The 26,735-nt window shown below is 39.7% G+C and overlaps 1 protein-coding gene across 11 annotated transcripts in view; it reads right to left on the minus strand.

Annotated features, from left to right (window-relative positions):
• Positions 1–26,735, minus strand: part of CSNK1G1 (casein kinase 1 gamma 1) — a 211,559-nt gene that overhangs the window by 91,566 nt on the left and 93,258 nt on the right. For all 11 annotated transcript variants that reach the window (XR_008494048.2, XM_063652275.1, XM_054450135.2 and 8 more), the window contains one exon: positions 2,310–2,350. Coding sequence is in view for 10 of the 11 variants with exons in the window: in XM_063652275.1 (XP_063508345.1) it covers positions 2,310–2,350 (41 nt within the window). In the remaining variant the exon portion in view is untranslated. The remainder of the gene's footprint in view (positions 1–2,309; positions 2,351–26,735) is intronic.

Here is a 26,735-nt window from a genome sequence, read left to right on the forward strand (position 1 = left end):
ATATTTGCCACAGTTATTCTGGAAAACATATGCCTGCCTAAAATCCTAAACAAACAGCAGACAGCTACCTTATAGGAGTGTAGTGCTTATGGCAAATTTACCATTACAATCCAAAGAGCTCAATTACTGCCTTCATATCTCCCTTTGAAGAACAGAAGCCCAAAAGCAAGAGTGAAAGCCTGTAGACAAAACTGTTATCCTCTAAAATGCCTTTGAGACTTATTTGAAAGAGAAATGCGGTACTGAGTCACACCATACTAGATTGTAAGAGTTCCATTTTTAGCTTTAAATAGTGGCCATACAAAGCAGAATAAAAGTTTTTAAAAAGGAAATGAAATGTAACAATCAATCATGTCAACAATATGTTATGTAAGCTTATCTATACAGGTTGATTGGTATAACCTGGCAGAAGAAATCAAGATGAAAGAACTGTCCCTAACAGAAAGCCTAACAAATATGCAGTAATGTGGCAAATTTTTAAAGTGTTTTAGGAAGTGCTTTGTTCTCTTAGTAGTCCCAAATAATCAAAGATTATTCCAACTTATCAGAATAATAAAACAGAAAAAGTAAAAAAAGCAGGTGTACTAGAGAACACTTTTAAGAATAACCAAATTCCTATAAATTAAAAAATATGGTTAATCTTATTTTTTTGAGACAGGGTATCACTCTGTCACCCAGGCTGAGTGCAGAGGTGCAAGCAATCTCGGCTCACTGCAGTCTCGACTTCCTGGGCTCAGGTGATTCTTCCACATCAGCCTCCAAAGTAGTGGGGACTATAGGTGTGTGCCAGCATACCCGACTAATTTTTTGTATTTTTTTGTAGAGATAGGGTTTCGCCTTGTTGCCCAGGCTGGTCTTGAACTTCTGGGCTCAAGCGATCTGCCTGCTTTGGCTTCCTAAAGTGCTTGGATTACAGGCATGAGCCACTGCGTCTGTTGGGTTAATCCTCTAATATTCAATCTAAGAGGATATTTGACCTGCATTGTTACATGTATTACCTCTCTTCCTGCTCCCATCTATCCAACAAGAGTTCCAAGTCAAAATACAAAAATACTTGGTTTCCTAGAAGGTACCTGCTGCTCTAAGCCCTGCTCCCTGTTCGCCCACCCCTTTGTAGGGAAACAAATCTGGTAACTGTCAGTTCCTCACAAGACAACCCTAACTCCTCCACAAGCAAGCTGGATGAGAAGAACAACCAATCACAGAACAAGTGTGGATGTGGTAAGTGCAATTCATTAGAAAATAACAATGCCAGGCGTGGTGGCTCACGCCTGTAATCCCAGCACTTTTGGGAGGCCGAGCTGGGCAACATGATCCCATCTCTACAAAAAATACAAAATTAGCCAGGTGTGGTGGCATGTAGTCTGTAGTCCCAGCTACTTAGGAGGCAGACTGAGGTGGGAAGATCGCTTGAGCCCAGGAGGTGGAGGTTGCAGTGAGCCAAGATCACATCACTGCACTCCAGCCTGGGCAACACTGTGAGACCCTGTCTCCAAAAAAAAAAAAAAAAAAAAAAAAAAAGAAAAGAAAAGAATAGCATAGATTTCCTTCAATTTCCTTCAACCATTAACTCCTCTGGCTTCCAACTAATAAAACAAAGCTACCTGTAAATCCTGGGACACTTACTATAAGGACAAACACAGAGTTTCAGTGAAACTAGTCATATGAAACATTTCACATGAAAAAATGGTTTTGTTATCAACCTTAAATATAAGATAAAGAATTCTGTCTTTTAAAATTATTAGTCCTCAAAAATAATAAAATTATTACTTTTTTAATAGGATATCATTTTCAATGACTAGTTTAATTATTCACAAGGTTAGTACTAATACACCAATTGACTTCTTTGCTTCTAATATGACCATATGGTATGTTTTCCATGCCTGACAGATTTTTAAGGCCATGATTAGATGATCAGTTATGATTTTCTTCTAAGTACAAAAAATAAATCAGTTAAGTTAGAGAAAAAAACAGTAAAATTTTTGAATGATTTTATCTTTTTAATTAAGATACCTCTGTGAAAGATTAAGTTCACAGAATTACTAGTTCTTCCAGCTTTTTTTAATCAACTAATTTTTGAGTCATCATTGCTAACACTAAAGTTAGTATCATTTAACTATATAGTGTTATATAGTATACAGTGATTCATCACTGTAACACTATAATTGAAGAAAAATTTGGGATCATATACAAAAAAAACCCCAAACCATTAGCATTTTTGTGAATGAATGCTTAAAACTATTTCCTATAAAAAGATATAAGCAATGGGAGCACCAAAACATTAATTACCACAAATAGATTCTACTCACCAGTTTGATTGCTACATATTCATTGGTGTAGAGATTTTTACCTAAGAGGAAAGCAGAATGTATATGTTTTAGTGACATTTATTCTGGGAAAAGCAAAGCAAAATATTAGCTTACAGGGTCATGAGAAAGGTTATATTCCCAATGCTGTTCACATAAATGAAACTTGATTTATAAGTGAAAAGCGACAGAGATAACGAGATCTAGCAAGGCTAGAACAGCTTGAAAATTTAGAAATTTAAGCTACACCTGAGAATTTTCCTAAAAGAGAAAACAAATCTCTCTTATACACACACACACACACACACACACACACACACACACACACGTGCATATTAATATTTCCCAACTATTAAGCCACAAGGCAATTCAAGAAGAAATGCCAGAATTTCAAAGAGATTTTAGCTCTTGGCACAATAAACACAAACCTTCATTCTTCGAACTAACTGGCAAATAGAATTCTATATATTTTGTCATGGTATTTCGTGTCAACTTTGGATGGCATAAAGGATAGTGTGAATAAAACCAGTTATTGCCCAAACCTACTTTTGGAGAATTCATCTACTGCTTGTAAGCAGATGATTCTCAAAGCTGTTTTGACTGTTCACCAGAACAATAGCCTTATATCTTTAACTATTTACAGGAAACAGATCTTCAGCTAGACAACACTTACACATCTCAAAGTTCTTCCTGCAATAACGGTTTTTCCTTTAAACCTTCCTATTTCTACAAATGTAATCAATATTCCCAGGCGTTTAGACTAAGAACTTGGAATGATGATGAGGGCCAGAGCAACAACATTCACTTAGTGAACCTGTAATATATGCTGGATACTCAGCTCCTCTCACTTCCCCATCCTCACTAATCCTTGGAAGCCTTAACTTTAATTCCTCCTGAGTGCTTAGTACATATCATGTAGTTCAGCCACTGCACTGAACTTCACATCTCTTCCTATACGTCTGCCTTCTTATCCAGCTAGAGTGTAAATATCTTGAGGACAGGGATTTTAAGTTTTCTCAATACCCTATGGTGCTTAAGACCATGTTCAGCCCATATGAAACACTCAAAATCTCGACTGATTGAAAGTTATTGGTACTGTACATATAGTATAACTATTTTTAAAATATACCAGTGAATGTTATATTTCTGTAACACATAGCTGAATATATGTGCGTGAAAAAGAATATAAAAGGAATATAAAATAGTTTTACTATTTTAGTATTTTCTGATTTTTATATAATGCACATTGTTTTTATAAATAAAAAAACAAGATAGGTGTGGTGTAATCCCAACATTTTGGGAGGCTGAGGCAGGTGGATCACTTGAGGTCAGGAGTTCAAGACCAGCCTGGCCAACATGGTGAAACCCTGTCTCTACTAAAATAGAAAAATTAGCCAGGGGTGGTGGTGAACGCTTGTAATCTCAGCTACTTGGGAGGCTGAGGCGGGAAAATCGCTTGAACCCAGGAGGTGTAGGCTACAGTAAGCCAAGATTACACCAGGGTACTCCAGCCTGGGCAACAGAGTGACACTCCATCTCATAAATAAACAAACACAAAAAGCTGTTTACAATACAAATTCTCATTTACAAACCTCTAGACAACAGAAGGCCCTCTGCAATATAACTACATCATTAAACTTTTCATACTGCCATCAGATTGCGAGTACCTTTATGTGTCAAAGAGTACACTAATTTAGGAATCATTTTTGTCTGCAAGTAAGATAAAAAGAAGACTAACAGGTTGGTTTCTTAGGTCAAACACCTAAGAAACCATAAGATGAATAACTTCTTTTTTAGGGGAACACAAGTAGAAAATAGGCATTTCTCTCATATACATAGTGTTTGCATTAACCTTCTAAAGGTTACTTTATGTTTCTGATTAATGGTTCCACCAAAGCCATTTTAAAATATATTTCATGAAATTATAAAAAGGATAGTAATAAGTAAGAGAGGAACAGATGAGGCAGTAACAAATAGCCAATTCCCAGGCAGATTAAAACTTTAATTTGGCCCAGGACTTCTTGCACACCAGATGTGACTCTGCGCAAAGATTTTTCAGGACAGCTCTTCCTGAAATGAAATGAGTATTGTTACTGTGACTTAAAACTAGTTTTAGGGCCAGGTGCAGTGGCTCATGCCTGTAATCTCAGCGCTTTGGGAGGCCGAGGTGGGTGGAACACCTGAGGTCAGGAGTTCGAGAACAGCCTGGCCAACATGGTGAAACCCTGTCTCTACTAAAAATACAAAAATTAGTTGGGGGGGTGGTGGGCACCTGTAATCCCAGCTACTCAGCAGACTGAGGCAACAGAATCACTTGAACCTGGGAGGCAGAGGTTGCGGTGAGCTGAGATCATGCCATTGCACTCCAGCATGGGAGAGAGGAGTAAAACTCTGTCTCAAAAAAACCAAAACAACAACAAAAAAACCCCAACTAATTTTAGCACAGGCTTAACCCTAAGAACTTAATTACAGCTCACACCTGTAATCCCAGCACTTGGGGAGGGCGAGGCAGGTGGCTCAAGAGGTCAGGAGTTGGAGACCAGCCTGACCAACACGGTGAAACCCTGTCTCTGCTAAAAATACAAAAATTAGGCAGGCGTGGTAGCGTGTGCCTGTAATCCCAGCTACTCAGGAGGCTGAGGCAGGAGAATCACTTGACCCGGGAGGCAGAGGTTGCAGCGAGCCAAGATCGCACCATTGCACTCCAGCCTGGACAACAGAGCAAGACTCCGTCTCAAAAAAAAAAAAAAAAGCCATTAATACCATTTTTCCCTGTTCCTACTTCCTGTATAATTGCAGAACATCAATGCTATCTTAAAGTTTAAAATGAAAGGTTTTATGACCTGATAAGATCTGTGATTTTGCATGAGCATTGTGAGGTAGTACAAGATTAACTAGAAAAATAAGAGAACAGAAGTAGGGAAAAGCACGTGAATATTTAATGCCCATCTACACAGATACCAGACATCTAAGATGAGCAACCTCAGTTCTCACCCTTCATAGACTGTATTCTAGCTCCTCACACAAGGTCTTGTATGTGGTGGCTCAAAAGTGTGTCAAATAAATCACATGATATAGTAAGTGTTAAAACAGAAATACAAACGAGTCAGTAGAAGAGCTTGGATACGGAGGGTAATGAATTTGGGCACAAGCAGCACTTGAAGTGAGCCCTGAAGGATGAACAGAGGAGAGAATAAAAGGCATTTTCTATTTTTAAAAAATACTAATTTGAACAATGATATGGATAAATGATAGAAAATGCACAGGATTTGATATACTGTGGGTAGACCTATATAATCGGAGCACACAGTGTGTGGGAAGAAACAGAAGAAAAGCCATAAACATCCACTAAGCTAAGGACAGGTTATGAATAATATCCAATGCCAGGTCTCCACTCTGAGGTATGTACCTGTGGGTACTTGGAAGTGTGCCAAGGCCCTTATGTACTAAGCTACAGGACAAGTAAGATACATTTTTCTTGGATCCTCATTTTCATTTGAAGATTTGGAGAAAGTCTTTTTTTTATATAAAAACAAACCTACTATATTATAGAAATTGTGCATAGATTTCTTTTGAAGAAAAAAATGCAGCCGGGCGCAATGGCTCATGCCTGTAATCCCAGCACTTTGGGAGACCAAGGTGGGCAGATCACCTGAGGTCAGGAGTTCGAGACCAGCCTGACCAACATGGAGAAACCCCCGTCTCTACTAAAAATACAAAATTAGCCAGGTGTGGTGGTGCATGCCTGTAATCCCACCTAATTGGGAGGCTGAGACAGGAGAATAGCTTGAACCTGGGAGGCAGAGGTTGCAGTGAGCCGAGATCGCACGACTGCACTCCAGCCTGGGCAACAAGAGCAAAACGCCATCTCAAAAAAAAAAAAAAAAAAAAAAAGCAAGAGTTCAAAGAAATCCTGGGCACTTACATATTTGTTTCTTCCACAAGAAGTCTTGAGGAGTCTCATCATTCAGTGTGCAACCTTTTTATTGTTTCTTTTTTTTGAGACAGAGTCTCGCTCTGGGTTGCCCAGGCTGGAGTGCAGTGGCACGATCTCAGCTCATTGCAACCTCTGCCTCCATGGTTCAAGCGATTCTCCTGCCTCAGCCTCTGGAGCGGCTAGGATTACAGGTGCGCGCCAACATGACCAACTAGGTTTTGTATCTTTAGTAGAGACGGGGTTTCACCATATTGGCCAGGATGGGCTCGATCTCTTGACTTCGTGATCTGCCTGCCTTGGCCTCCCAAAGTGCTGGGATTACAGGTGTGAGCCACCGCTCCCGGGCTCACTGTGCAACCTTTTTCTTATTTTTCCTGCATTTAGCTGGGCAGCCGCTTTTCACAGTGCAGTTGACTTTCAACGAAGTTTTCCATTTTTAGCCCCTTCTGCAGCCCATCTTTGTGAAGTTCCTAGTGTCTCCAATTCCTAAGCCTATCTGGTATATTTTATAGCATTAACTGGACTGCCCCTTCAGGCACTCAGCCTTGTCTGGAGTGCTAAGTCAGTTACCACCTAACCATCTGTGTTTCAGCTTCCAAAATTTTGTTAACATTTCTCAATCTGTTTTCACTTTCTCTTCCATTTTTTTGGTTCCTTGTGGTTTTATGCCTTTTTGTTTACAAAAAAAAAAAAAAGCCCTTTTCTAAATATACTTTCTAGTCTTAAGACTAAGCCAGCACCCAATTTCATAAACTTCCACCTATAATTATTTATGCATATATCTTTTTACTTCCACTCGGCAGTAAATTTCCAGAGGACAGGAATGTTTAATTCATCTTTTTATCCCTAGAAACTAACATAGTATCTGACATTCAGTAGGTAAGAGATGCTAAAGTGAACAACTTGACTTGATATATGTAGAAAGTTCTTGTGAGAAAGTTCTTGGGTGATAAAAAAGAAAGGCTAGTTTATGGATAATCCTAAATGCAAATATAGGAGTTTTAACTTCATTCTTCAGTTTGCTGTGAATGAAGGGGAAAAGCAAATGGTGAAACTTGTATTTTTACAATATTAATCTGACAACTATATGAGAACAAATGTTTAAAAATCTGAAGAAATGGAATAGCTCCTGGAAGCACACATACAACCTACCAAGATTGAGTCAGGATAAATAGAAAACCTGAACAGAATAACATGTAATAAGATTGAAGCAATGATAAAGACTCCCCCAACAAAGAAAAAGCCCAGGACCTGATGGCTTCACTGCTGAATTCTATCCAACATTGAAAGAACAAATATAAATTCTTTTCAAACTATTTCAAAAAACCAAAGAGGAGGGGAATACTTCTAAACTTATTCTGAGTCCAGCATTATGCTGATACAAAAACCAGGCCAGGATAAAACAAAATAAAACTACAGGCCAATATCCCTGATGAAAACAGAGGCGCAAATCCTCAACAAAATACTAACAAACTAAATCCAACAACACACTAAAAGATGATTCACCATGATCAAGTGGGATGTATCCCAGGGATGTTAAGGATGCTTGAACATATGCATATCAATACATGTGATACGTCCCATGAACAGAATGAAAGACAAAAACCATATGATCATCTCAACAGACACAGAAAAGACATTTGATAAATTCAACATCCCTTCATGATAAAAACTCTCAATAAATTAGGCATAAAAGGAACACATTTCAACATAATAAAGGCCATATATGACAAACTCACAGCTAATATCAGACTGAATGGGGAAAAATTAAAAGCTTTTCCTCAAAAGACTAGAACAAGACAAGGATGCCCACTTTCACCAATTTTATACAACATAGTATTCAAAGCCCTATCCAGAGCAATGAGGCAAAAGAAAGGGCATCCAAATAGGAAAGGAGGAAATCAAACTGTTCCTGTTTGTAGACCACATAATCATATATATAAAAAATCCCAAAGACTCTACCAAAAAACTATTAGAATAAATGAATTCAGTAAAGTTACAGGATACGAAATTAACATACAAAAATTAGTAGCATTTCTAATGCCAAAAACAAACCAGTGGAAAAAGAAATTGAGAATATAATTGGAGCACACAGTGTGTGGGAGGAAATATGGTTTGGCTGTGTCCCCACCCAAATCTCATCTTGAATCATAGCTCCCATAAGTCCCATGTATAGTGGGAGAGACCCAGAGGGAGGTAACTGAATCATGGGGTGGGGTTTTCACATGCTGTTCTCATGATAGCGAATAAGTCTCACAAGATCTGATGGTTTCATAAAGGGGAGTTCCCTTGCACATGCTCTCTTTGCCTGCTGCCATGTAAGATGTGACTTTGCTCCTCCTTTGCTTTCTGCCATGATTGTGAGGCCTCCCAGCTATGTGGAACTGTGAATCAATTAAACCTCTTTCCTTTATAAATTAGCCAGTCTTGGGTATGTCTTTATTAGCAGCATGAGAACAGACTAATACAGAAGGCAATCCCATTTACAATGGCTTTAAAAAAAAAAAAAACCTAGGAATAAATTCAACCAAAGGGGTGAATGATCTCTACAAGGGAAACTACAAAATACTAACAAAAGAAACTGAAGAACACACACACAAAAAATGAAATATATCCACTGGAAGAAAATTGGCCAGTCACAGTGGCTTATGCCTATTACTGCCAGCACTTTAGGAGGAGGCCAAGGCAGGAGGATCATTTCAGGCCAGGAGTTTGAGAGCAGCTAGGCAACATAGTGAGACACTGTATCTGCAAAAAAATTTTTTTAATTAGTCAGGTGTAGGGGTAAGTGCCTATAATCCTAGCTAGTAGGCAGACTGAGATGGGAAGAATGTTTGAGTCCAGGATCTTTGAGATCATGTCACTACACTCCAGCCGAGGTGACAAAACAAGACTGTCTCTTTTTTTTTTTTTGAGACAGAGTCTCACTCTGTCGCCAGGCTGCAGTGCAGCAACACGATCTCGGCTCAATGCAACCTCTGCCTCCTGGGTTCAAGCAATTCTCCTGCCTCAGCCTCCTGAGTAGCTGGGACTATAGGCATGAGGACCACACCCGGCTAATTTTTGAATTTTTAGTAGAGACAGGGTTTCACCATATTGGCCAGGATGATCTAGATCTCCTGACCTCATGATCCACTGGCCTCGTGATCCACCCGCCTTGGCCTCCCAAAGTGCTGGGATTATAGGCACAAGCCACCACGCCCAGCCCCTGACCTTGTCTCTTAAAAAAAATAAAAATAAAAAATTGGAAGAATATTGTTACAATGTCCATTCTACCCAAAGCAATCTACAAGATTCAATGCAATCTCTATCAAAATACCAATGACATTCAACACAGAAAGAGAAAAAAAAATCCTAAAATTCATATGGAACCACAAAAGATTCCAAATAGCCAAAATAATCTTGGGCAAAAAGAACAAAGCCAAAAGAATTGCTCTACCCGATGCAAAAATCTCCTAGAAAACTATAGTAACCAAAGCAGCACGGCACTGGCATAAAAACACACAAGTGAAACAGAATAGAGAACTCAGAAATAAATCTCCACATTTACAGGTAACTGATTTTCGACAAAGGTGCCAAGAATATACACTGGGGAAAACAGTCTCTTCAATACATGGTGCTAAGAAAACTGGATATTCATACACAGAAGGAAGAAAGTAGACCCTTCTCTCTCACCTTATGCAAAAATCAACTCAAAATGAATTAAAGACTTAAATGTAAGACCCAAAACTATAAAACTACTAGAATAAAACACAAGGGAAATGCTTCATGACATTCTCTAGGCAAAGATGTTTTGGATGGGACCTCAAAAGCAAGGCAGGCTCATGCCTCTAATCTCAGCATTTGGGAGGCCGAGGTGGGTGGATCACTTGAGGACAGGAGTTCAAGATCAGCCTGGTCAACATGGCAAAACTCCATCTCTACTAAAAATACAAAAATTTAGCTGGGCGTGGTGGTGCACGCCTGTAATCCCAGTTACTTGGGAGGCTGAGGCAGGAGAATCACTTGAACCCAGGAGGAGGAGCTTGAAGTGAGCCAAGACTGTGCCACTGCACTCCAGCCTGGGAGACAAAGCGAGACCTTGTCTCAAAAAAAAAAAAAAAAAAAGAAGAAAAGAAAAAGAAAAAAAGCACTGGCAACAAAAGTGAAAACAGGCAAATGGGATTATATCAAATTTAAAAGTTTCTCAACAGAGTGAAGAGACAATCTAGAGGGAAAAAATATTTGCAAATTATTCATCTGACAAAGGGTTAATATCCAGACCATATAAGGAACTTGAACAATTCACTAACAAAAAACCCCAAATAATCCAATTTAAAAATGGGCAAAAAACCAAAATGGACATTTCTCAAAAGAAGACATTCAAATGGCTAGCAGATACATGACAAAATGCTCAACATTACAAATCATCAGGGAAATCACGTCGAAACCACAATGAGAAACCACCTCACCCCAGTTAAAATGGCAATTATCAAAAAAACAAATGCTGACAAGAATGTGAAGAGAGGGAAATTTTTATACTCTGTTGGTAGGAATGTAGATTAGTACAGCCATTATGGAAAACAATATGAAGAGTTCTCAAAAAATTAAAAACAAAACTACCATATGACCCAACAATTCCACTACTGGGTATGTATTCAAAGGAATTGAAACCAGTATGTCAGCCAGACATGGTGGCTCATGCCTGTAGTTCCAACACTCTGGGAAGCCAAGGTGAGAGGATCACTTAAGCCCAGGAGTTCAAGACCAGCCTGAGCAACATGGCAAAACCCATCTCTACAAAAATATAAAATAAAATAAATTTTATTTTTTAAATAAAATTGGGGAGGGGAGGGGAGGAAACCAGTATGCCAAAAAGATATCTGCACTCCCATGTTTACTGCAGCATATTCACAATGGCCAAGATATGAAATCAACCTAAGTATACATCAATAGATGAAAAGAAAATGTACATATATACAATAGAATACTATTCAGCTATAAAAAGGAAGTGCTGTCATTTGTGGCAAAGGGATAAACATGGAGAACATGTTAAGTGAAATAAGCCAGGCACAGAAACACAAATCCTGCATGATCTCACTTAAATGTGGAATCTAGGAAAGCTGATCTCATAGGAGAGAACAGAATGGTGGTTATCAGAGGCTGGGGAGGGAGAAGGAAGAGGAATAAGGAAAGGTTTGTCAGTGGGTACAAAGTTACAGTGAGATTTTAAGAATAAGTTCTGGTGTTCTATTAAGTAGTAGAATGACTATAGCTAACAAAAGGACCTCAAATAACATCATTTCATGTTATAACACTGATGAGAAAAAAAATCAATTCCCAGCCAGAACCACCATCTGTGTAGAGCTTGCATGTTCTCCTCATGTCTGTGTAGGTTTCCTCTGGGTACTCCAGTTTCTTCCCACATCCCAAAGATGTGTACCTTAGGTTAACTGGGGTGTTTTGTTTGTTTTTTAGGGAACATACAGGATTTCATTTTTTATTCTTTTTATTTCAATTGTTTTTGAGCTAACTGGGGTGTTTAAATTGTCCCAGGATGAGTGAATGTGGGTGTGTGTGTCAGCATCCTGCCACGGAATGACATTCCTCCAGGGTTGATTCCCACCTTGTGCCCTAAACTGCTGGGATACGGTCTGGCAACCTGAGACCCTGAACTGGGATAAGTGGGTTGGAAAAATGCATGAATACAAATTATTGTAAAATTAAAATTCTAATCTATGGTAATCATACATCTGCAAGACAATCAACAATGCAGTACAAAAGTGCTCAAGGAGCCTGCTATATTTGTTTTTGCACTGCACAGTAGTAGGATATTCTCCTTACCATTTTTGCTTTGCAAACATTTATTCCTTGATTTTACCCACTACCATTGTGCTGCCATCACTCACTGATTCACCAAAAAAAATGGGTAATTATCTTGTTTTTATTAATCTGTCTTAAATGTATGTATAGCCCACATTTATTTCAATGTTTAACATTACAAGTGTTTTGGGCCTTTATCTAGAAGTTTGGTGTTGGTGATGTTTTTGTGATCAGAAGTATGCCATAGGTCACTCCTCCTCAACTTTTTGAAACAGTTTCAGTAGAAATGGCACCAGTTCTTCTTTATATATCCAGTAGAATTAGGCTGTGAATCCATCTGGTCCTGGGTCTTTGGTTGGTAGCCTATTTATTACTGATTGGACTTCTGAGCTCATTCTTGGTGTGTTCAGGAAATCAACTTCTTCCTTCAGTCTTGGGCAGGTGTATGTGTCCAGGAATTTATGTATCTCTTCTAGGTTTTCTAGCTTGTGTGCACAGAGGTGTTTGTAGTAGTTTCTGATGGCTATTTTTTTTTTTTTTTAGACGGAGTCTTGCTCTGTGGCCCAGGCTGGAGTGCAGTGGCGTGATCTCAGCTCACTGCAACCTCTGCCTCCCGGGTTCAAGCGATTCTCCTGCCTCAGCCTCCCGAGTAGGTGGGATTACAGGTGCACACCACCACGTCCAGCTAATTTTTGTATTTTTAGTAGAGACAGGGTTTTGCCATGTTGGCCAGACTGGTCTTGAACTCCTGACCTCAGGTGATCCGCCCACCTCAGCCTCCCAAAGTGCTGGGATTACAGGCGTGAGCCACCGTGCCCGGCCTCTGATGGCTATTTTTATTTTTATTTTTGACATGGAGTCTCACTCTGCCACCCACGTTGGAGTGCAGGGGTGCAATCTCAGCTCACTGCAACCTCCACCTCCCAGGCTCAAGTGATTCTCCCACCTCAGCCTCCCCAGCAGCTGAAATTACAGGTGCACGCCACCAGATCTGACTAATTTTTTTTGTATTTTTAGTAGAGACAGGGTTTCGCCATACTGGCCAGGCTGGTCTTGAACTCCTGACCCTCAAGTGATCCACCCACCTTGGCCTCCCTAAGTGCTGGGATTATAGGCATGAGCCACCACACCTAGCCTCTGATGGCTGTTTGTATTTCTGTGGGGTCAGTGGTAACGTCCCCTTCATCATTTCTAGTTGTGTTTATTTGGATCTTCTCTCTTTTATTCTTTATTAGTCTAGCTAGTGGCCTATTTATCAATTTTTTTTTTTTCAAGAAACCAACTTCTAGATTTGTTGATCTTTTGAATGGTTTTTTGTGTCTTAATTTCCTTCGGTTCATCTCTGATTTTGGTTATTTTTTGTCTTCTCTGCTAGCTTTGGGGTTGAATTGTTCTTGTTTCTCTAATTATTTTCATTGTGATACTAGGTTGTTAATTTGAGATCTTTCTAACTTTTTGATGTGGACATTTAGTGCTATGAATTTCCCTGTTAACACTACCTGAGCTGTGGCCGGGCGCAGTGGCTCATGCCTGTAATTTCAGCACTTTGGGAGGCCGAGATGGGCGGATCACGAGGTCAGGAGATTGAGACCATCCTGGCCAACACAGTGAAACCCCGTCTCTACTAAAAATACAAAAAAATTAGCCGGGTGTGGTGGCGGGCACCTGTAGTCCCAGCTACTCGAGAGGCTGAGGCAGGAGAATGGCGTGAACCCGGGAGGTGAACCTTGCAGTGAGCTGAGATCGCGCCACTGCACTCCAGCCTGGGTGACAGAGCGAGACTCTGTCTCAAAAAAAAAACAAAAAAACACTACCTGAGCTGTGTCCCAGAGATTCTGGTATGTTGTATCTTTGTTCTCATTAATTTCAAAGGACTTCTTGATTTCTGTCTTTATTTCATTATTTACCCAAAAGTCATTCAGGAGCAGGTTGTTTAATTTCCATGTAATTGCATGGTTTTGAGTGATTTTCTTAGTCTTGACTTCTATTTTATTTTACTATGTATGTATGTATGTATGTATGTATGTATGTATGTATTTTATTTATTTATTTATTTTTGAGACAGAGTCTCGCTCTGTCTCTCAGGCTGGAGTGTAGCGGCGCGATCTCAGCTCACTGCAACCTCTGCCTCCTGGGTTCAAGTGATTCTCCTGACTCAGTCTCCTGAGCAGAGTAGCTGGGACTACAGGCATGCACCACCACACCCGGCTAATTTTTGTATTTTTGGTAGAGACAGGGTTTCACCGTGTTGGCCAGGCTGGTCTTGAACTCCTGAACTCAAGTGATCCACCTGTCTCAGCCTGCCAAAGTACTGGGATTACAGGTGTGAGCCACTGAACTCGGCCAATTTATTTATTTATTTTGAGACAGGGTCTCACTCTGTCACCCAGGCTGGAGTACAATGGCCCCATCTCAGCTCACTGCAACCTCCGCCTCCCCAAGGCTCAAGCAATCCTCCACCTCAGCCTCCGAAGTAGCTGAGACCACAGGTGCACATCACCACACCCATTTTTTTCTGGTATTTTTAGTAGAGACAGGGTCTCGCCATGTTGCCCAGGCTGGTCTTCAACTCCCGAGCTCAAGCAATCAGCCCACCTTGGCCTCCCAAAGTGCTGGGATTACAGGTGTTAGCCACTGTGCCCAGCCTTGGCTTCCATTTTAATTGTACTGTGGTGCAAGAATGTGTTTGATATGATTTTCGTTCTTTTGAATTTGCTGAGAATTGTTTTATGTCCAAATATGTGGTTGATTTTAGAGTATATATGCCATGTGGTGATGAGAAGAATGTATAATCTGTTGTTTTGGAGTGCAGAGCTCTGTAGAGGTCTGTAAGATCCATTTAGTGCAATGTTCAGTTCAGGTCCTGAATACCTTTGTTAATTTTCTGCCTCAATCATCTGTTTGATACTGTCAGTGGAATGCTGCTATTATTGTGTGGGAGTCTACGTCTCTTTGTAGGTATCTAAAAACTTGCTTTATGAATCTGGGTGCTCCTGTGTCGGGTGCATATATACTTAGGATAGTTAGGTCTTCTTGTTGAATTGAACCTTTTACCACTATGTAATGTCCTTCTGTCTTTTTTGATCTTTGTTGGTTTAAAGTCTGTTCGTCTGAAATTAGAACTGCAATCCCTGCCTTTTTCTATTTTCCATTTGTTTGGTAGATTTTCCTCCATCCTTTTATTTTGAGCCTATGGATGTCATTACATGACATAGGTCTCTTGAAGACAATATACTACTGGGTCTTGCTTTTTATCCAGCTTGCCACTCTGTGACTTTTTTTTTTTTTTTCTTTTTTTTTTTGAGATGGAGTCTTGCTCTGTCGCCCAGGCTGGAGTGCAGCGGCGCAATCTCAGCTCACTGCAAGCTCCGCCTCCCGGGTTCACGCCATTCTCCTGCCTCAGCCTCCTCAGTAGCTGGGATTACAGGCGTCCGCCACTATGCCCGGCTAATTTTTTTGTATTTTTTAGTAAAGACGGGGTTTCACTGTGTTAGCCAGAATGGTCTCGATCTCCTGACCTTGTGATCCACCCGCCTCGGCCTCCCAAAGTGCTGGGATTACAGGCGTGAGCCACCACGCCTGGCCCCACTCTGTGACTTTTAAATGGGGGTATTTAGCCTGTTTACATTCAAGGCTAGTATTGATAGATATGGATTTGATCCTGACATTGTGTTGTTAGCTGGTTATTATGCTGGCTTGTTTGTGAGGTTGCTTTATAGTTTCACTAGTCTGTATATTTAAGTATGTTTTTGTATTAGCTGGTAGTAGTCTTTCCTTTCTATATTTATTGCTCCTTTCAAGATCTCTTGTAAGGCAGGTCTGGTGGTGTTTTGGAATGGGGTCTTGCTCCGTTGCCCAGGCTGGAGTGCAGCGGTGCAATCACAGCTCACTGCAGTCTCAATCTCCTAGGCTCAAGAAATCTTGGAATGCACCACCACACCCAGCTAATTTTTGTAGAGACAGGGTTTCGCCATGTTGCCCAGGCTGGTCTCAAACTCCTGAGCTCAAGAGATCCACCCACCTCGGCTTCCCAAAGTGCTGAAATTACAGGCATGAGCCACTGTGCCTGGCCTTAGCTCTTGTTTTTATCAATTACCCCATTGTAAAATTAGTTTCTTTATACATGGTTTAAGTATAAAGAATCACAGTGTCCAAGAACCTATTGATGAAGTTAAGTGAGGACTTACGGCACTGTATATTTCAAGATAGCTAGACAAGAGAATCTTGAAAGTTATTATCACAAAGGAAGGATAAAGATTGAAGGCTATGAACATGCTAACTACCCTTATTTTATTATATAATGTACACATGTATTGAAACATCGCACTCTACCCCATATGCATGTATAATTATTATGTGTCAATTATAAACAAAATAAAAAATATTAATCTGGCCCCAATGTATAAAACAGCAGTGAATGAGGTAATTAGAAAGAAGATGAATAAGATGTTTTTATAACAGAACATATAAAGAATAACTATTTCACAGAGCTTTATGAAGATGATAGAATATGTACAAATATTTTGTAAACTGCAAGGTACTAGATAAGTCTAATTTTTATTACTTCTATTATTATAGCAGAGAAGAGGTAATAATTCCTGAGAGGACTAGAATAGGATCTTCATGCAAGGTATTTTGAAGGAAAACCTAACAACGTTTGGATTACATGTAATGTGAGGGATAAGGAAAACGGAAGGGTCTAAATGAGGGGTGTCCAATCTTTTGGCTTCTCTGGGCCACACTGGAAGAATTGTCTTGGGCCACACATAAAATACATGAACACTAACAAAAGCTGATGAGCTAAAAAAAAAAAAAAAAAAAAAATCACATAATGTTTTAAGAGAGTTTGCAATTTTGTGTTGGGCTGCATTCAAAGCTGTCCTGGGCCACATGTGGCCCACAGGCCACAGGTTGGACAAGCTTGGTCAAAATGATGCTCTTAATTAGCGGAGAACAGAGTTAGGAGAGTAAACAATATCATTCCACACTACTATGATGCATTCCTCCAAATTCTCACGAAACCTAAAAGTGATAGACAAATTATAAAATGCTTCTTAGCTTCTAATTTCACATGTATATAAAAGAGTATAATCACAGAAGTATAATAAGTGAGACAAGCCTATGTAACACCCAACATAGTGGCTGATACATCACAAAATGCTAGCTTGCGTTTACTTAATTTCTCTAAGGGCACCAAAAGAATCAAATACATGTTACCCTTTTATTATCCTTTTTCTTAAGAGGCACTGGAGGTGACTTGATAATTCTCCTGAGCTAAGCATTGCCCCAAATGAATTTCTTTGCAAGGGCACAAATGCATCATTAAAATTTTACAGGTCAACGCAAAATGCAGCCATGTTTCAGAAATTTAGACAATCACTCAGCCACTATCCTAAATAATATACAGTACTCAAAAATTTTGCTCCAGATGAATTTAATTACAAAGATTGTGTTAAAACCCCGCCCATTTAAAATAAATAACTGCTTCAGCTAAAAAAATAAAAATAAAAGCATACCAATAACTACGAGGAAGGAAGGCCGTTTAATGGACAGAAAAGTACCATTGATGAGCTGGCACAATCCCAAGCAGTGAAAGCTTTTAGTATCTGTTGCACAAAATCCACAATGCTTCCCAAGCTCACTTCCTGGCTATTGGTTCTTTTATTCTTAATAGAAAAGGAACTGCATTACACAGTAGTTTTTGGAGCTTTATATTTAAACTCAGCCCTTTCAAAGCAGCAGTCCTGGATGTGATGCTGTCCATAAAACCCTCTGCATGAAGACTTCCTATTTCTGTAAGTCACCTACAGAGACGACATTTACTGTAAGCTTCATCAGACACTGCATTATTTCAAAGAACCAGGAGTTCTCAGTTCTCAGAGCCATACTGATAAAGGAACATACAGTCTGTTTAGTTAGAGCTTTTCTTGCCCTTCAGTGAAAATAGTACAAGTATAATTACTACCTAGAACTTGTAAAAAAAAATCCAGCCAAATGAACTTGAGGCAATTAGTAGTTAAAACAAGTAACTACTTTTATATAACTCAGAAGATTACCATGTCTATTTAGGGCAAAGAGGACAGGTTGGCCTATTGCCACCTCCACCCAAAAAGCATCTCTTTTTTTTGTGGAGACACAGTCTTGCTATGTTGCCCAGGCTGGAGTGCAGTGGCATGATCTCGGCTCACTGAAACTCTGCCTCCCAGGTTCAAGCAATTCTCCTGCCTCTGCCTCCCAAGTAACTGGGATTACAGGTGCAGGCAACCACACCCAGCCAACTTTTGTATTTTAGTAGAGATGGGTTTCACCTTGTTGCCAGGCTGGTCTAAAACTCCTGACCTCAGGTGAGCCTCCCATCTGGGCCTCCCAAAGTGCTGGGAGGCATGAGCCACCGTGCCCGGCCCAAAGAGCATCTCTTTAAGTGAGCAGTATGATTAGGGGTAAGAAGATAACGATAGCAATACAACTCTAAAGAAAAAAAGCAGATGATTTTTTCACTTTTACTAACTTAATAGTATTAAGATTTTAGTATACTATGCAGAAACATTTCCCAAATGATTAGCAGTTAATAGCAAGAATAATTTTTTCTTGTGTCAAGTTTTTTAAAGGGCTTACCTATCAATAAGTACATTATAATAAAAGAAAATCTTATTAAAGCTTAATATCACTGGGATGGTATATACAGCATGTTTATTATTAACAAGACAGACAATGCTCAAATGTTTTCTAAACTGTAGAACATGATCCATTAGTGGGATATAAAGTAAATACATTCAAATATTGATTTTAAAGAATGTCTTGACGAAATTTTTTAAAGAAAAAAATATATAAAATAAAAAGTATCAAAGTACATTATACTTAGTAAGGATAAAATATTATTTCATGAAACTTCATATACACAGATATTAACTATGTGTATACTAAATCACATTTTTTTAGTGTGAGTTATGATCAAAGAATAATAAGAGCCATCAATAAAAATCTTCCAAAAAGCAGTTTCGATTATTTCATTTTGCAATGAAAAGCTGGTCAGTGGCTGGACTAGTTTCTATATAACTTTCCTAAGGTATTACACATGATATTCTGATTAATCTGTTAGTAAGAAAAATGAGAGTGCTTCTAACACCTGAAAGTCTAAAGTGAGGCTATGTGGAGTGACGTAAAAGGCAGCAAGGGCCAAAAGAAAGGGAGAAGTTGAAAGTCATTTATAAATAGCATCAAAGCAGGAGTCATACTCCATTTTTGAGAAAGTGTCTATGTTCTTTCAAGGGCCTATGCTTTACAAAGAAAATTTGTAAAATGTTCTATATTATAGTGGTGGGCAGAAAAACTGGAATGAATCATTCTAGAAAGTATGATTTTCTGCAGTAGAGAAATACTGAAGCATTTTTGTATTTTTAAAATTTTTATGCATAACTTCAAAGGCATATGATTTTCCCCCATGTAACCTACCCAATTTCAGTAACTTTATTATTTTGAAACAAATCTCAGATGTTATATCATTTTATCAGTAAATATTTCATTATGGGTCTGAAACAGAATTGAAGTACTTTGTCAGAACAGATGGATCATTTATTATTTGAAGACCTCCACAATATCAATGTGGAAAATTAAAAGATCAAATGGGAACCCATGAAAATGAAAAGGAGTGAAGTACCAATGAGACATTTCAGCCACCCAGGTAGAAAAAAAAAAGGTCCAACAGTCCTTTGAAAAATAAAAGAGTTGAGGCCGGGCACGGTGGCTCACGCCTGTAATCCCAGCACTTTGGGAGGCCGAGGCGGGCGGATCACGAGGTCAGGAGATCGAGACCATCCTGGCTAACACAGTGAAACTCTGTCTCTACTAAAAAATAAAAAAAAAAATAGCTGGGGGTGGTGGCGGGCACCTGTAGTCCCAGCTACTCGAGAGGCTGAGGCAGGAGAATGGCGTGAACCCGGGAGGCGGAGCTTGCAGTGAGCCAAGATCGCACCACTGCACTCCAGCCTGAGTGACAGAGCGAGACTCCATCTCAAAAAAAAAAAAAAAAGAAAAAGAAAAGAGTTGAAAGTGAAAAAACAATCATAAAGAGAGTTCAAGGTAAAGCAATCAATTCCACAAGAACTAAAACCATGCAACGTCAGTGACTTGAACTTGATCATTAGACAAAATAGTCAAATATATTTTCCTGCCAATAAGAATATAGACCTCTATTCTAGACAGTGATGCAAGTTTTGAGAGGAAATATAGATGTTATTAATAAAGTTGTAGGCTGGGTGCTGTGGCGCAAACTGTAATCCGAAAACTTTGGGAGGTCAAGGTAAGAGAATCACTTGAGGCCAGGGGTTTGAGATCAGCCTAGGCAAGAAAGTGAGACTCTGCCTCCACAAAAAAATTAAATAACTAGCCAGGCATTATGGTACACCCTTCAGCCCTAGCTACTTGGGAGGCTGAGATGGGAGGATCCTTTGAGTCCATGAGTTCAAGGTTACAGTGACCTGTGATTGCACCACTGCACTCCAGCCTGGGCAACAGAGTGAGACCCTGTCATTCATTCATTCATATGTACATACATAAAATAATATATATGCACACACTTTTACCACTGCTACAAATTTTAATGTTGTTATTAATATTAAAATAAAATTTAATATAATAAAATATATTAATATTAATATATTTTAATAATATATTAATATATTTTAATAATATATTAACTTTGATATATTTGAATAATATATTAATATTATTTTATTATCTATTAAAATATATATTTTTTTGAGATGGAGTCTCACTCTGTTGCCCAGGCTGGAGTGCAGTGGTGCAATCACAGCTCACTGCAACCTCCGCCCACCTCCTCCCCCCAGTTTCAAGCAATTCTCCCACCTCAGCCTCCCGAGTAGCTGGGATTACAGGTGCCCACCACCACTCTTGGCTAATTTTTGTATTTCTAGTAGAGACGGGGTTTTGCCATGTTGGCCAGGCTTGTCTCCAACTCCTGACCTCAGGTAATCCACCCATCTCGGCCTCCCAAAGTGCCGGGATTGCAGGCGTGAGTCGCCACACCCAGCCCAGGGGTAAAAGTATATATGCATGCGTGTGTGTGTGTGTGTGTGTGTGTATATATATATATATATATATTTTTTTTTTTTTTTTTTGACACAGAGTCTCATTCTGTCACCCAGGCTGGAGTGCAGTGGCACAATTTCAGCTCACTGCAAGCTCCGCCTCCCGGGTTCAAGCGATTCGCCTGCCTTAGCCTTCCAAGTAGTCAGGACTACAGACACAGGCCACCACGCCCGGCTAATTTTTGTATTTTTAGTAGAGACAGGGTTTCACCATGTTGGCCAAGCTGGTGCCGAACTCCTGACCTCGTGATCTGCCCGCCTTGGCCTCCCAAGTGCTGGGATTACAGGCATGAGCCACCATGCCCAGCCATAAAAGTAGATTTTTATGTAAAATTAGGCACTCAACTAATGTACATATAGGAGAAGCCAGAGTATAATGAGAACTTCATAGATCCCACTGATGCAACTACACCCCACATCTAAAAATTTTTAATCTTTATGAAAGTATGTATGTAAAAAGGAGCAACGTTAACCTACGTGTTTCACTTTTTTTTTTAAGTCTTGCTTTACTGTTAATTATTTGGACAATTTCCTAAAGAGTCTGGCACATAATTTTCAGCTTTGTTTAGATCCAGTGATCGTGAAGCAGCTCCACCTAAGTGGTACGAAGATCACTGACATACACTGTTAACATCAAAAAACAAATGTAAATCCTCTTGCACAAATGATCTACCTTTTTTGTAATTTTGTTTACACCTAGTTTTTCTTTTTTACTGAGGTATAACTTACATGCAGTAAAGCACACAAATATTAACTGTAGAGCTCAGTGAATTTTTATATATCCATACATACACCCACGTAACTACCATTTGGAAAGAGAACATTTTCAGCATACCAGTAGGTTTTCTGGTACCTCCTCTCAATGACTAACTCCTACTTATCACAACCAAAGGTAATCTGTTTTGACTGCTATTGTAGGAAATCACATTTGCTTATTTTTGACATCATATGGATGGAATTATCTAATAAGCATTCTCATGTGTCTGCATTCTTTTCCTTGATTATGTCCGTGAGATTCATGCACTTTCTTGCATGCATTAGTAGTTCATACTTTTTCATTACTAGATGGTATTCCATTGTATGAATATATCACAATTTATTTATCTGTCCTACTGTTGATGGACATTTGGGCTGTTTTCAGTTTGGGCCATTAGGAATAATGCTGCTATGAATATTATTAAATATGTTTCTTGGTGCACATATATATGCATTTTCTTAAGTGAATACCCAGAGTGGAATTTCTGGATCATAGAGTATTCATACACAGAAACAAACAGGCCAGGCACAGTGGCTCACACCTGTAATCCCAGGACTTTGGGAGGCCGAGGTGGGCGGATCATGAGGTCAGGAGTTCGAGACAAGCCTGGCCAACATAGTGAAACCCCGTCTCTACTAAAAATACAAAAACTAGCCAGGCATGGTGGCACGCACCTGTAGTCCCAGCTACTCGGGAGGCTGAAGCAGGAGAATTCCTTGAACCCAGGAGGCGGAGGTTGTGGTATGCCGAGATCGCACCACTGCACTCAAGCCTGGGCAACAGAGCGAGACTCCATCTCAAACAAAACAAAACAAAACAGAAACAAATAAAATACCCATCAACTGATAAATGCATTAACAAAATGTGGTATATTCATACACTGGATGAGGACATGACCTAGTTTTACTAAAATGATAAATAAGAAAGCATTAAGTCCTCCTACATTAGAGGACCATACTGTTAATTAAAAAGAAGTACACGTATATACGTGCGCACACACACACATAAAGGTTTCAGCTTGTTCAAGCCCTTTCTTTCTGAATAAGGGTAATAAGCTTATCAAATTCACTTTGCATTCCACCAAGCAGCATGTTGAAAAAAGACAGCCCTTCTCAAGAAGTCTTTGGAAGCTGTGAGTTGAGCTGATATAACAATTGTCACTGACCACCCAGGACAACCAGGGCAAAATAGGTAGTCATTCCACTCAGACCTATCATTTTTTTTGTTTGTTTGTATTGTTTTGTTTTGTTTTGTTTTGAGACAGTCTCGCTTTGTTGCCCAGGCTGGAGTGCAGTAGCGCAATCTTGGCTCACTGCAACCTTAGCTTCCTGGGTTCAAGCAATTCTATAAAAATAGCCTGGCTAATTTTTTTGTATTTTTAGTAGAGACGGGATTTCACTGTGTTAGCCAGGATGGTCTCAATCTCCTGACCTCATGATCTGCCCGGCTCGGCCTCCCAAAGTGCTAAGGATTACAGGTGTGAGCCACCGCGCCCGGCCCCTTTTCTCATATTTTATCTTCAGAACTGCTGCTTCTCCCTTCAAATCAAAATTCTATTCTGTTGGTGTCTTATGCTAAGCATTCAGAAACAGCCAACTTAGTTCCATTTACAATAGCCCAAAGATAGAAGCAACCCAAATGTCCATTGATGAATGAATGGCTAAACACAATATGATATATACATACAATGGATTACTCAACTTGAAAAAGGAAGGAAATTCTTTTTTTTTTTTTTTTTTTGAGACGGAGTCTCGCTCTGTTGCCCAGGCTGGAGTGCAGTGGCACGATCTTGGCTCACTGTGAGCTCCGCCTCCTGGGTTCACACCATTATCCTGCCTCAGCCTCCCCAGTAGCTGGGACTACAGGCACCCGCCACCATGCCCGGCTAATTTTTTGTATTTTTAGTAGAGACGCGGTTTTACCGTGTTAGCTAGGATGGTCTCGATCTCCTGACCTCGTGATCCGCCCGCCTCGGCGTCCCAAAGTGCTGGGATTACAGGCCTAAGCCACCATGCTGGGCCAAAGGAAGGAAATTCTGATACACACTATTATCCTTGAGGACGTTATACTAAGTAAAATAAACTTGCCACAAAAAGACAAGTACCGTATGATTCCACTTTTATCAAATATCTGAAGTAGTCAAATACATACAGACAGAAAGTAGGGGCTGGGTGCAGCAGCTCACACCTGCAATCCCAAAACTTTGGAGGGGCGAGGCAGGAAGATCACTTAAGGCCAGGAGTTACAGACCAGTCTGAGCAACATAGTGAGACTCCATCTCTATAAAAATAAGAAAAATAAAAAGAGAAAGTAGAGTGGTAGTTACCTGGGAAGAGGGGAAAGTAGGAGTTGTTTAATGAGCATAGAGTTTCCAATTCACAAGATGAAAAAGTTCTAGGCTGGGGGTGGTGGCTCACGCCTGCAATCCCAGGACTTTGGGAATCCAAGGCAGTTGGATCACCTGAGGTCAGGAGTTCAAGGCCAGTCTGGCCTACATGGCAAAACCCCGTCTCTATTTAAAAAATACAAAAATTAGCTGGGCGTGGTGGCGGGTGCCTGTAATCCCAGCTACTCAGGAAGCTGAGGCAGGAGAATTGCTTGAACCTGAGAGGCAGAAGTTGCAGTAAGCCGAGACTGTGCCGAGAAAAAAAAGAAAAGAAAAAGTTCTAGAGATGTATTTCACAATAATGTAACTATACTAAACACTACTGAATTGTACACTTAAAAATGATTGAGATGGCAAATTTTATAATTTTATGGAAATTTTTTTTTTTTTTTTAAACACAGTGTCTATTCTGTTGCCCAGCCTGGAGTGTAGTGGCACAATCTAGGCTCAGCGCAGCCTGAACCTCCTGAGCTCAAGCAATCCTCTCACTTTAGCCTCCCAAGTAACTGGGATTGCAGGCATGCACCATCAAGCCTGGCTAATTTTTTTTTTTTTTAACATTTTTTGTGGAGATGTGGTCTTGCTGTGTCGTCCAGGTTGGTCTCAAATGCCTGGCTTCAAGTGATCCTCCTACCTTGGCCTCCCAAAGTGCTGGGATTACAGGCATGAACCATCATGCCCAGCCTCTACTTTCTATCTCTACAGAATTGCCTGACCTAATTTTTTATTTTTTATTTTTTTGAGACAGGGTCTCAGTTGGTTGCCCAGGCTGGAGTACAGTGGTATGATCTCAGCTCACTGCAACCTCAGCCTCCCGGGTTCAAGCAATTAGTGCCTCAGCCACCCAAGTAGCTGGGATTACAGGCGTGTGCCACCATGCCTGGTTAATTTTTATGTCTTTTTGTAGAGACAGGGTTTCACCATGTTGACCAAGCTGGTCTCAAACTCCTGACCTCAAGAGATCCACTCGCCTCAGTCTCCCATGAATTTTTCATATGAAATGGAATCACAAAATCAATGGTCTTTTTGTTACTGGATCTGTTCATTTAACTTGTTTTCAAGATTCATCTATGTTATGGTAGTATGTATCTTTATTCATTTTTATGGGCTAATAATACCACATTTTGTTGACCTATTTCATCAGGTGATAAACATTTGGGGTGTTGCCACTTTTTGAGAAATTGTCAGACTGTTTTCCAAAGTGGTTATAGCATTTTACATTCCCAAGAGCAGTGTATAAAGACTCAGATTTCTACACTTCCTCCCTAGCCAACAATTGTTATCTGATTCTAGTCACCCTAAGGGGTATGAAATGGTAACTGTGGTTTTGATATGCATTTCCCCAATGGCTAATAATGTTTAGCATCAAGTCATATGCTTACTAGTCATCCTTACATTGTTTCTGGAGAAAAGTCTATTCAAATCTTTGGCCTATAGTAAGAATGATACAATGGACTTTGGGCAGAAGGGTGGGAGGGGGACAAGGGATAAAAGACTACAGATAGGGTGCAGTGTACACTGCTCAGGTGATGGGTACACCAAAATCTCAGAAATCACCATTAAAGAACTTACTCATGTAACCAAACACCATCTGTACCCCAATAACCTATGGAAAAACAAAAAGTGTATCTAAAGTGACCATTAAAAAAAAATCCTTTGCCTATTCTTAAATTGGGTTATTTGTCTTTTTATGAATGAGTTGTAAGAGTCTTCTATATATTCTGAATACTAGCCCATTATTAGATACATAATTTCCAAATATTTTTCTCCCATTATGTAGACTGACTTTTAACTTTCTTTTTTTTTTTTCTTTTTGAGATGGAGCCTCACTCTGTCACCCAGGCTGGATTGCAGTGGTGTGATCTTGGCTCACTGCAACCTCTGCCTCCCGGGTTCATGCACTTCTGCCTCAGCCTCCTGAGTAGCTGGGATTACATAAGTGCACCAACACACCCAGCTAATTTTTGTATTTTAGTAGAGACGGGGTTTCACCATGTTGGCCGGGCTGGTCTCAAACTCCTGACCTCAAGTGATCCACCCACCTCTGCTTCCCAAAGTGCTGGGATTACAGCCATGAGCCACTGCACCTAGCCAACTTTTAACTTTCTTGATGGTGTTCTTTGTAACACAAAAGTTTTAAATTTTTATGAAATCCAATTTATCTGTTTTTTTCTTCTACTGTTTATGCTTTTGGTGTCATAACTAAGAATCCACTGGCAAATATGAGGGCAGTAAGATTCATCCTTATGTTTGTTTTTTTTAAAGACTTTTATGGTTTTGACTCTTACATTTAGTCCTTTGATCTACTTTGGGTTAATTTTTTATTTATGGTATGATGTAAGGGTTCAACTTGAATCTTTTGATTGTGGCTATCCAGTTGTCCCAATACCACTTGTAGAAATAATTATTGTTTCCCCATTGAATGGTCTTCGCACACCTG

This window comes from Pongo pygmaeus, chromosome 16, assembly GCF_028885625.2.
Source record: "Pongo pygmaeus isolate AG05252 chromosome 16, NHGRI_mPonPyg2-v2.0_pri, whole genome shotgun sequence".
Taxonomy (NCBI): Eukaryota; Metazoa; Chordata; class Mammalia; order Primates; family Hominidae; genus Pongo; species Pongo pygmaeus.